General features: G+C 36.4%; 1 protein-coding gene across 1 annotated transcript; it reads left to right on the top strand.

The window, feature by feature from the left end:
• The first annotated feature begins 5,820 nt into the window (after positions 1–5,820).
• LOC113779370 lies at positions 5,821–7,617 on the top strand. The gene is made up of 2 exons (XM_027324938.1): positions 5,821–6,814; positions 7,144–7,617. The coding sequence occupies exons 1-2, from the start codon at positions 5,821–5,823 to the stop codon at positions 7,176–7,178; spliced, it is 1,029 nt and encodes a 342-aa protein (XP_027180739.1). The 3' UTR covers positions 7,179–7,617.
• The last annotated feature ends 4,436 nt before the right edge of the window (positions 7,618–12,053 follow it).

Genomic DNA, 12,053 nt, shown 5'->3' with positions numbered 1-12,053 from the left:
TGAAATCCATTGACAATATTCCAGATTTTTAACAAGCCCAGATGCATTCCAAGTGACTCGCATGATTAACGAGAGTCCAACAAAATCTCTGAATCCAATGAGATGCGTATATACTTTGTTCAACTGGTGGCCCATTACAATATTCAAATCAAATGCTACAGTACAAAGTCATTAAATGAGAGTCCAATATTTGCACGCAAAGGACAAAGCTCTACACAATTCACCTAACTTCTAAGCCTTGTATGTACTGGTACTCTTTGCTTAAACCTTGTAGAATCACCAAAAGCAACCTCTAATGATGCTTTTTTGTAAATCTCTATAATTTCTAGAAGCTGAGACTGAGATTTGAATACCATCATGCTTCAAGCTTCCAAGGAGATCTGTAAAAGAATTGCAAATTTTTGGTGGGGAAATGGCGAATACGGACAAAGAATGCACTGGGTAAGTTGGAACAAGATCACTGAAACTAAAAGAAATGGTGGACTTGGGTTCAGGGACCTAGAAAACTTTAATGAAGCTCTCCTGGCCAAACAATGTTGGAGGATTTTAATTCAACCAAACCTGCAGATGAGCAAAGTAATCAGAGCCAGGTATTTGAGAGATAGAAACCTTTTTGAAAGCAAGGTGAAGAACAGTGATTGTTGGGTATGGAAAAGTATATCCAGTGCAAGAGAATTGCTAGCCAAAGGAATAATGAAGAGGATTGGAGACGGGAATGCAGTGGATATATGGAATGATAATTGGCTATCTAATACAGAAGAGGGCAATGTTAGAACGGAAAACCTACAGTTTGTAGAGTGAAAACAGTCGATCAACTTTTATCAGGTGGCAAGTGGAATATGGAGTTACTGAAGGAAACTTACTGTCAGGAAGATGTAGAGCAAATACAAAGAATTCATATCAGTTGCTTCCAAAGAAAGGACCGGATGTACTGGAGACATTCCAAATCTGGGGTGTATACTGTGAAAACAGGCTATGCTCTAGCTAAGCAGAGGAAGAAGAAACTCCAGTGTGAAAAAGAAAAGCATGAGGAGGCTAGTACTGGACCTAGGAAGGATAAAGTTTGGAAAGGTTTGTGGAACCTGAACATTAAACATAAGCATAAACATTTTCTCTGGAAATGCTTACAAGAGTACTCCTGGTTCAAAAATGCATATTCCATAGAACAAAAATGGGTGATCCTATGTGCAGATGTTGTGGAGAGGAAGTAGAAACTCTTGAACACGTTTTTTTCTTGCACCAATACGCAACAGACATGGAAATTAGCACCATTATAGTGGGAAGGCTTGAATGATCTGAGGTTTAATTTTTAGAGATGGTGGGAATGTCTTACAGATGCATGCAAAGTGGAGAATAGAGAGGGGCACTTGGAACTCACAGTCAATATACATTGGCAAATATGGAAACCAAGAAACAAATTCATGTTCGAGGGCAACAGAATGGACAGCAACTCAACCATCAGGAGAGCTCAGAAAAAATGGATGGAACACACAGAGGTAAACAAGGGGAATCTGGAGAAAATGGAGGACCAACCAAGACAACAAATGATGAACCAAAGATGGACTCCTCTCTAGTGTGATACAATAAGAATTAACAGGATGCTGCTGTTTCTGCAAAGAAGATCAGAACGGGACTTGGGATAGTTGCAAGAAACTGGAAAGGGGAACTAGTAGAAGTGAGGGCAGTGCAGGAACTAAAGAAAGGAAGAGCAATAGTGGAAGAAGCTGCAGCAATCAAACAGGCTCAGCTGATGGCAAAAGATGCAGGATAGACGAAAATTGAATTGCAATCTGACTGTAAAAATGTGGTCAACATGATAAAAGAAAGAAGAATTGAGGACCACACAGTGACAACTATAGTGGAAGACATCATTCAGTTAGCAGATTGGTTTTCAGTTTGTAATTTCAAGTTTGTTAGTGGGAAAAGGAATTGTCTAGGTCATTATGTAGCAAAATTTGCGTCAACATTAGTGAAGAATATAATGTGGAAGCTTAGCTGTCCCCAGTGGCTCAAACAGATGGCACAAGATGATCTGATGGGCAGTTGCCCACATTTGTAGAACTTTTGTAGTACCAAGTTTTAATAATACATTATCGTTTTGACAAAAAAAAAAAGAATTTCTAAAACCTTAGCATCAGTTTCTAATGACACCCTTTTTATCACCAATTTATTTCATCAGAAGACCACTTATTTCACATAAAATTTTGTTAAACAATCTCCCAAATTCGTAACAAGCCCACAAATAAATTCCAGATTACTCACCTAGATTAACTTTAATTCCATAATACACTGCCAAAATCCAACAAGATGCAAAATACTTTTCTTCCTTATTGTCACCATCTAAATAGTCAATTCAAACCCCACACTGTGACCTCCATAGACAACAGTGAAATTTTTCCCTGCAAAGGAACAAAACTCTGCACGGTTCCACTAATTTCTTATTACTCTTTGCCTTAAACCATGTAGACTGGTCCAAAAAACAACTTCCAAATGAACCATGGGGTGCAATATGCTTTCTTTTAACTCTTCAAATTATCTAGACCCTGAGTTTCGGTTTCTGATTAACATTTCTTTCTTTTCTGCATTTGTTTCACCAGAGCACTACTTATCCACCATAAAACTATTGACAATAGTCCAACATTATAACAAACCCACAAATAAATTCCAAATAACTCATTTTCGTTACACACAATCCAACCTAATCTCAATATCCAAAAAGATGCAATACATAATTCCTAGTATCCTGATCTGAATATTCAATTTAAATCCTAAAATCCTATGCATTTACATAAGGATCCTATATTTGCAATCAAAGGAACTAAGCTTTGCACAATCAAACAGACTTTTCAATAAAATTAGTATGTTCTTGTTACTTATTGCGATAAACCCTGTAGAATGGTAAAAAACAACCTCCAAATGAATCTTGGGTGTTTTATGCTTTCTGGTAATTCTTGGGATTTTAAAAACTAAAAGCCAGTTTCTAGTAGACCTTTTTTTCTTTTCTCCATAACACTACTTATCAACCATAAAACAGACTGACAATATTCCAGATACTGAACAACCCAAATAGAAGTAATTCGCCGTCATGAGATAGAATCCAACTAAATCTCAGAATCCAACAAGCACATATAAACCATCTGAATATTCAAGTTAAACCCTAAAAGTGCAATGCCCTTACATAAGAGTCCTATATTTGCCGTAAAGGAACTCAACTCTAGATAAATCTACCAACTTAGTAAAGTTAGTATGTTCTTGTTACACTTTGCCATAAAGGCCGTAGAATGTTAAAAAACAACCTATAATAGAACCTTGCTGCAATATGCTTTCTTCTAATTCTTGGGACATCTAGAACCTAAATATCAGTTTCAAATTGACCTTTTCGTCTTTCCTGCAGAACACTACTATGTTTTTAACAATATTTCAAGTCTTTAACAACCCAAATAGATTCCAAGTAACTCACTTCGATTAATTAGAGTCCAACAAGATGTGCATATACTTTATTCCACCTTCCACCCATTTGACTGTTCAAATCAAATGCTAAACTTCAACAACAATGCATGAGAGTCCAATATATGCCAGCAAAGGATGAAACTCTGCACAACTCACCTAAGTTTTTACCAAGCCTAGTATGTTGAGGTTTGCTCACTGCCTTAATCTGAAAACAACCTCTAAATGGACCTTCGAATAGCTTGCTATTGTAAATCTCTAGCATTTATAGAAGCTGGGTCCCAAATTTGAAATACCAGTTTTATTTCATCCGTTAATTCCAGCACAATACTACTTATCAACAATAAGTCATTGACAATACTCGAAATTTGTACAAACCCACAGATAAATACCAAGTAACTCACCTAAATTACATAGAATCCAAAAAGATGCAATACTAGTTCCTCATGTCACCATCTGGACATTCAAGTTAAATCCTAAAATGTAGTTTCCTTGTCTGCAAGTCCTCTAATTGCTTGTAAAAGGACCAAACTCTACACAACACCAGCAAACTTATAATCAAACTCAGTATGTTCTAAAAACTATCTTAAGCCTTGTAAAATGGTAAAAAGACAACCTCCAAATGAACCGTGCTGCAATATGCTTTCTTGTGATTCTTTAAAATTTCTAAACCTTTAACTTTCAGTTTCTAATTGACCTATTTTTCTTTTCTCCAGTAGACTACTCATCTACCATAAAATTCCTTGACAGTATTCCAGATTTTTGATGAATTCAAATAGATTCCAAGTCACTCACCTAGACCAATTAGAGTCCAACAAAATTTTGGAATCCAACAAGATGCACCATACACTTTGTTTCACATGTCGCCTATATGAATACTCAAATCAAATGCTTAAGCTAACATCATTGCATATGACTATATGAGTCCTATATTTGCCGACCAAGGACAAAACTCTGCATGGTTCATCTAACTTCTTACTAACCCTACTAAGTTCTGGTTACCCTTTGCCTAAAACCTTGTTAAAAAAAATCTCCTAAATGGACCTTGGTACAATATGCTTTCTTGTAATCTCTGAAATTTCTATTCGAAATGCCATAATTATTTGCTCTATTTATTTCACCACTGTACTACTTATCAACCATAAAATCATTGCCAATACTCAAAACTTGTAACAAACCCACATATATATCCCAAGAAACTTGGATAGAATCCCTAAAGATGCAATACATAGTTCCTCAGTCACCATCTAGACGTTCAATATAAATCCTGAAGTGCAATGTCCTTGTATATCAGTCCTCTAATCGCCTGCAAAGGATCCAAACTCTACACAACACTAGCAAACGTCTGACTAAACTTTGTCTGTTCTATTTGATCATTGCCTTAATCCTTGTAAAATGGTGAGAAAACTCTGCACTAAGCTCTATTTGATCACTGCCTTAATCCTTGTAACAACACTAGCAAACTTCTAACCAAACTTACTATGTTCTATTTAATCATTGCCTTAAGCCTTGTAAAATGGTAATGGCAATTCTTGGGATTTCCGAAACCAAAGGTTGTGTTTCTAATTGACCTTTTTTTCTCCTGTACAGTACTTATCTGAAATCTATTGACAATATTCCAAACTTAACAAGCCCAAATACATTCCAAGTGACTCACCAAGATTAAAGAAAGAGAATCCAACAAAATCCCTGAATTCAATGAGATGCACATATACTTTTTTCAACTGGTGGCCCATTAGAATATTCAAATCAAATGCTATAAAGTGCTAAAGTACAAAGTCGTTAAATAAGAGTCCAATATTTGCATGCAAAGGACAAAGTTCTACACAATTCACCTAACTTCTTACTAAGCCTACCATGTACCGGTACTCTTTGCTTAAACCTTGTAGAATCGCCAAAACCAATCTCTAATGGACCCTGTCACAATGTGCTTTCTTGTAAATCTCTATAATTTCTAGAAGCTGAGACTCAGATTTGAATACTGTTGAAAATCTAGAATATCTTTTTCTATGTATATCCCATGATTTCTGCTCTATTTTAGGATAGAATAATTTACTCCTAATGTATTTTAGGATAGAATAAATTAGCTCCTAATTTTTAGGAAATTACAGATTTCATGGAATTGACAAAAGTCAAATTCCATTTGTATAAATGTTGTACAGAGTCCAGAACAAAAGATATGACAGAACAATTCAGTTCTTCTTTTTGTTCATGGTATCAGAGCTTTTGCTCTTGGGACCTCTTCTTGTCAGCCTTCATTGCTGAGTGCTTTCCTCTTTTCAAGTCTTTATTGCCAAGTGCAATTTCCAGCCTTCATTGCTGATTTTTTTTTCATTAGGCCTTCATTGCCAATTTTTCTTTGAAACCTCCACCATGTCTGAAACTGAAACATCAGAAATCCACTCCAATACCAAATCAGAAGAGACCTCAAATATTCCACAAACAGGGGATTTGCAGAGTATCCAGGCAGCCTACAGGCTCAACGGGAAAAACTATTTGAAGTGGTCACAATTTGTTCAAACATTTCTCAAAGGAAAGGGCAAAATCAGCCACTTGCTTGGAACTGGACCGAAAAAGGGAGATCCTAAATTCGCTGCTTGGGATGAAGAGGATTCTATGGTCATGTCATGGCTGTGGAACTCCATGTTACCTGAAATAAGTGATACTTGCATGTTCCTACCAACAGCTCAAGATATATGGACTACTATTCGACAGACCTATTCAAAGGCAGGAGATGCTGCCCTAATCTATGAGATCAAAACAAAGATCTCAGCCACTAAACAGGGCAACCTTTCTGTTACTCAATATGCCAACCTTCTGCAAAATCTATGGCAGGAACTGGACCAATATCGGTGTGTTCAGATGTTCTGTAGTGAAGATGCAGCCACCTTGAAAAACTTTATCGAAAAGGATAGAGTTTATGACTTCCTTGCAGGTCTGAATGTGGAATTTGATCAGGTCAGAGTCCAGATATTGGGGAAGGAAAGATTATCATCTCTGAATGAGACAATATCATTGATTCGAGCTGAAGAGAATAGGCGAGAAGTCATGTTAGAGCCTAAAACATTAGAAGGCTCAGCAATGATTTCTACAAAGTCAAATAAAGACACAATTTGGTGCACGTACTGCAAAAAATCACGCCATACGCGAGATGATTGCTTCAAACTCCATGGAAAGGAACAAGTCCTTAGTCGTAAAGGAGGATTCAAAGGGGGAAAAGTCCACTTAACTGCTGGAGAAGACCAAACACAAGAAAAATCCAACCAGGCTGGTATGGGAGAATTCAAGAAAGAAGAAACCGAAAAGCTAAGAAACCTCCTAAATTCCCTTGAAAAGTCCTCTAGTACGTGTTCATTGGCTCAATCAGGTAAGTACCTTAACTCTTATGCTTTAAGTGCCTCAAGCATGTCTTCTCTAGGCTCTTGGGTCATCGACTCAGGAGCTACTGACCATATGACTCACAGCCCAATCAGATTTAGAACATACAACCCATGTCCTGGAAATAGAAAAATTACTGTTGCGGATGGATCTCCTATAACTGTTGCAGGCCAAGGGACAGTAAATCTATCAAATTCTTTGTCCCTAAATAATGTGTTGCATGTCCCAAAATTGTCCTCCAATCTCATATCCATCCATCAAATTACCAAAGATCTGAACTGTAGAGTAATTTTCTATTCTACTCACTGTGTTTTTCAGGATTTGGTTACGGGGAGGACGATTGGACTTGCTAAGGTGAATGATGGGCTTTATTACCTTGAGGAGATGAGTGGCAACAAGGAGAACAAAAATCAGTTATCCCTCACCTGCTCCTCAAATAATAAATCTGAAATTTGGCTTCATCATTTCCGTCTTGGTCATCCATCTTTTATTCTACTTAAAAGCATGTTTCCTTCACTTTTCAAGAATGAAGATGTTAGTAGTTTTCATTGTGATACATGTGAAATTGCTAAGCATCATAGACTATCATTTCCATTGAGTAATACAAGATCTACTAGACCTTTCTCTTTGATACATACTGATATTTGGGGGCCTTGTAGAATTTCTAGTATTTCTGGAGCAAAATGGTTTGTCACATTCATTGATGATTGTACTAGAACTACTTGGTTATTTCTTATGAAAGAAAAATCAGAAGTAAGCAGTATTTTTCCAATGTTTCATAAAATGATTTGTACACAATTTGGAAGTTTGATTAAAAGAGTAAGATCTGATAATGTAAGAGACTATTTTAATCAAATTCTCTCATCTTTTTTCCAAAAAGAGGGTATAATACATGAGTCATCTTGTGTAGATACACCCCAACAAAATGGGATTGCTGAACGAAAAAATAGACATTTACTCAATGTGACTCGAGCAATTTTGTTTCAACATAAAGTTCCAAAAACTTTTTGGGGGGAGGCTGTTTTAACTGCTGCACATTTGATAAATAGAGTACCTTCAAAAGTACTAAATAATCAAAGTCCCATTGCTGCTCTTTCTGTTTTTTATCCTGATTTTAATGTCTCTTGCACATTGTCACCAAAAGTGTTTGGTTGTGTTGCTTTTGTACATGTTCATGCACACCAAAGAGGGAAACTTGATCCAAGAGCTTTAAAATGTATTTTTGTGGGATACTCAAACACAAAGAAAGGATATAAGTGTTATCATCCTCCTTCAAAAAAATTTTTTACCTCCATGGATGTCACATTTGTTGAAAATGAACCTTACTCTCAAAGTAACAATCCTCATCCCCAGGGGGATAGTTCTTGGGAAGATAAGGAATTTCTCTTTGATCTTCAAAGTCCTACACTAAACTTAAAGTCTTTCAAGCCTGACCATACACCAAATTCTAAAGGAGAACATACTAGCAGTGAACCTGAACCTGAATTTGAAGTTGAACATGCCAGTAAAGAAATTGACCTTGATCTTGGAGCTGAGGGAAAATCTGGTTTAAATCCAACTACACCACTCAAGGTCTACTCAAGGAAGAAAGTTCATATTTCTGAACCTGTGCAAATCCAAGAATCTGAACCACAATCAGGTACTGAAAATTCTGTTCCTTTGTGTGTTCAATCTGACTCTGCTTCTTGTGAATTTAATGATTTAGACCTGCCTATTGCTGTTCGAAAAGGAACACGAGAATGCACTAAGCATCCAATCTCAAATTTCGTGTCTTTCCATAGACTCTCTCCACAACATAAAACTTTCCTTACCACCATCAACTCCATTTCAATCCCACAAACACTACAAGAGGCACTTAATAAGAACTGGTTACATGCTATAAAAGAGGAAATGAATGCCCTAGAGAGAAATAAGACTTGGGAAATTGTAAACCTGCCCAAAGGAAAGAAAACAGTGGGGTGTAAATGGGTGTTTACTTTGAAATATAGAGCTGATGGTTCATTAGAAAGGCATAAAGCTCGGTTGGTCGCAAAAGGATATACACAGACATATGGGATAGATTACCAAGAGACCTTTGCACCCGTTGCAAAAATGAATACTGTGCGTGTTCTTTTGTCTTTAGCCGCTAACTTTGGTTGGTGTTTACAGCAATTTGATGTTAAGAATGCATTCTTACATGGGGATTTAGAAGAAGAGGTGTACATGGAACCCCTACCGGGTTTCAATAAAATGTTTTTTGAAAAGAAAGTGTGCAGGTTAAAGAAAGCTTTATATGGATTAAAACAATCGCCAAGGGCTTGGTTCGGAAGATTTACTAAAGTGATGCTAGCAATGCAATACAAACAAAGTCAAGGAGATCATACTTTGTTCATAAAACATTCAAAAGGAGGTGTTACAGCTCTACTTGTATATGTAGATGACATCATCATCACCGGAAATGATCCAATTGAAAGAGAAACACTCAAAAAGTGCTTAGCAAAGGAGTTTGAAATTAAAGAACTAGGGAGGCTGAAGTATTTTTTAGGCATTGAGGTGGCATACTCAAGTAAAGGCATCTTTGTTTCCCAACAAAAGTATGTCTTAGACTTGCTTAAAGAAACAGGCAATCTTGGATGCAAGGCAGCAAGCACACCCACTGAGCCTAACTTGAGATTGAATGATGAGAAGGATGATAATGCAGTAGATAAGGGAAGATATCAGCGGTTGGTTGGGAAACTGATATACTTGTCCCATACAAGGCCGGACATAGCATTTGCTGTAAGTGTAGTAAGCCAATTTATGCATGATCCAAGAGAGAAACACTTGCAGGCTGTCAATAGAATTCTATCCTACCTCAAAGGGACACCAGGTAAAGGAATTTTGTTCAAGAAAAATGAAGGATTGCTCATAGAGGCATATACTGATGCTGATTATGCAGGTTCTGTTGTAGATCATAGATCAACTTCAGGATATTGTACATTTCTTGGTGGGAACCTAGTGACATGGCGGAGTAAGAAGCAATCGGTTGTTGCAAGATCAAGTGCGGAAGCAGAGTTTAGAGCTATGGCTCATGGAGTTTGTGAATTGCTATGGCTCAAAATAATACTTGATGATCTTAAAATCAAGTGGGAAGGACCTATGAAACTCTATTGCGACAACAAGTCTGCCATCAACATTGCACACAATCCAGTGCAACATGATCGCACAAAGCACATCGAAGTTGATAGACATTTTATTAAAGAAAAGCTGGACAGTGGCATGATTTGCACTCCATATGTAGCATCAAATAATCAATTGGCAGATGTCTTAACTAAGGGAATGCCAACTTCCAACTTTGAAGACATTACATGCAAGATGGGAATGGAAAATATCTATTCACCATCTTGAGGGGGAGTGTTGAGATCTAGAATATCTTTTTCTATGTATATCCCATGATTTCTGCTATATCCCATGATTTCTGCTCTATTTTAGGATAGAATAATTTACTCCTAATGTATTTTAGGATAGAATAAATTAGCTCCTAATTTTTAGGAAATTACAGATTTCATGGAATTGACAAAAGTCAAATTCCATTTGTATAAATGTTGTACAGAGTCTAGAACAAAAGATATGACAGAACAATTCAGTTTTTCTTTTTGTTCAATACATCATCATTTTCATCACTTTCCACCCAAATACTTTTACCATATATCATTGCAAACTTTAAAATTAGCACCACACCCAGATAATCCAAGTAAACTCATCTAATTAGATAAATCAAGAAGATGCAATACTTATTCCTTGTGTCACCTCTGGTATTTTCAATTTTAAAATCCCAGCAACTCTCTGAAAGGGACCAAACTCGGTACAAAGCAGCTAGATTTCTAAGCATAATGTTTCCTTTAGCAGCAAACCAGTACAAACTAGGTAACTCTCTGCTTAAGCCCTGTTTAAATGAATGAAATCAACCTCTAATGAACCTTCCTTCAATTTAAATCCCAAGCAACTCATCTGCAAAGGAACCAAACTCGGTACAAAGCCAGCTAATTTCTAAGCATAATCGTTTCCTTAGCAGCAAACCCAGTACAAACTGGTAACTCTCTGCCTTAAGCCCTGTTTAATGATGAAAATACAACCTCCAAATGAACCTTCCTGCAAATGCTTTCTTGTAATTGTTGGGATTTCTAAAACCTAAATTTTAGTTTCTAATTCACCTATTTTCTTTTCTCCAGAACAGTACTTATCACCATAAATAAAATTCATTAACAATATTGAAGATTTTTAATAAACCCAAACAGATTCCAAGTAACCCATCTAGATTAATTAGTCCAACAAAATATCAACATCCAAGAAAACATGCATATACTATTTTCAGCCCATCGTTCATTTCCATACTCAAATCAAATGCTAAAGTGCAACATCAGTGCATGAAAATCCTGTAAATGCTTGCAAAGGACAAGTCTACACAATTCACCTAACTTCTTACTAAGGCTAGTATGTCTAGTTACTTTTGCCTTAAACCTTGAAGAATGGTCAAAATCAACCTCTAAATGGACCTTGATGGAATATGGTTTTTTTCCAAATCTCTGAAATTTCTAGAAGTAGAGTCTCAGATCCCCTATACCATTTTAACTTTCTCTGTTTTCTTCACCCCAGTGCTACTTATTTACCATAAAATCATTAACAATGCTCAAAATTTGTGAAAACAAACCCACAGATAAATCCCAAGTAATTCACCTAAATTAGATAGAATCCAAAATGCAATGCGTCCTTGTGTACAAGTCCTCTAATTGCCTACTAAGGAACCAATCTTTGTGCAGCATCAACAAACCTCTAAACAAACCTAATATTATTTGGTTAATCATTGCCTTAAGCCTTGTAGAATGGCTAAAAAAGACTCCAAATGAACCTTGCTGACTTGCAATTCTTGGGATTTCTTAAACCTAGTATTATTTGGTTAATCATTCCCTTAAGCCTTGTAGAATGGTTAAAAAAGGCTCCAAATGAACCTTGCTGACTTGCAATTCATGGGATTTCTTAAACCTAACTTTCTGTTCTATATGCCTTTTTTCTTTTCACCATTTGTTTGACCAGAACATAGCTCATTTATCATAAAATTAATTGGCAATACTCCAAATATTCAACAACCCACAATTAAACTCTTAAGTAACCCACATACACTAATTAGAATCTAACAACATGCAGATATACTTTGTTCCTTCTTTCTCCATTTGAATATCCGATTGATACCCTAATTAGAATCCTATATT

This window comes from Coffea eugenioides, chromosome 8, assembly GCF_003713205.1.
Source record: "Coffea eugenioides isolate CCC68of chromosome 8, Ceug_1.0, whole genome shotgun sequence".
Classification (NCBI taxonomy): domain Eukaryota; kingdom Viridiplantae; phylum Streptophyta; class Magnoliopsida; order Gentianales; family Rubiaceae; genus Coffea; species Coffea eugenioides.
The sequence above is the reverse complement of the archived record's forward strand: the minus strand, read 5'-3'. Positions and strand labels throughout refer to the sequence as shown.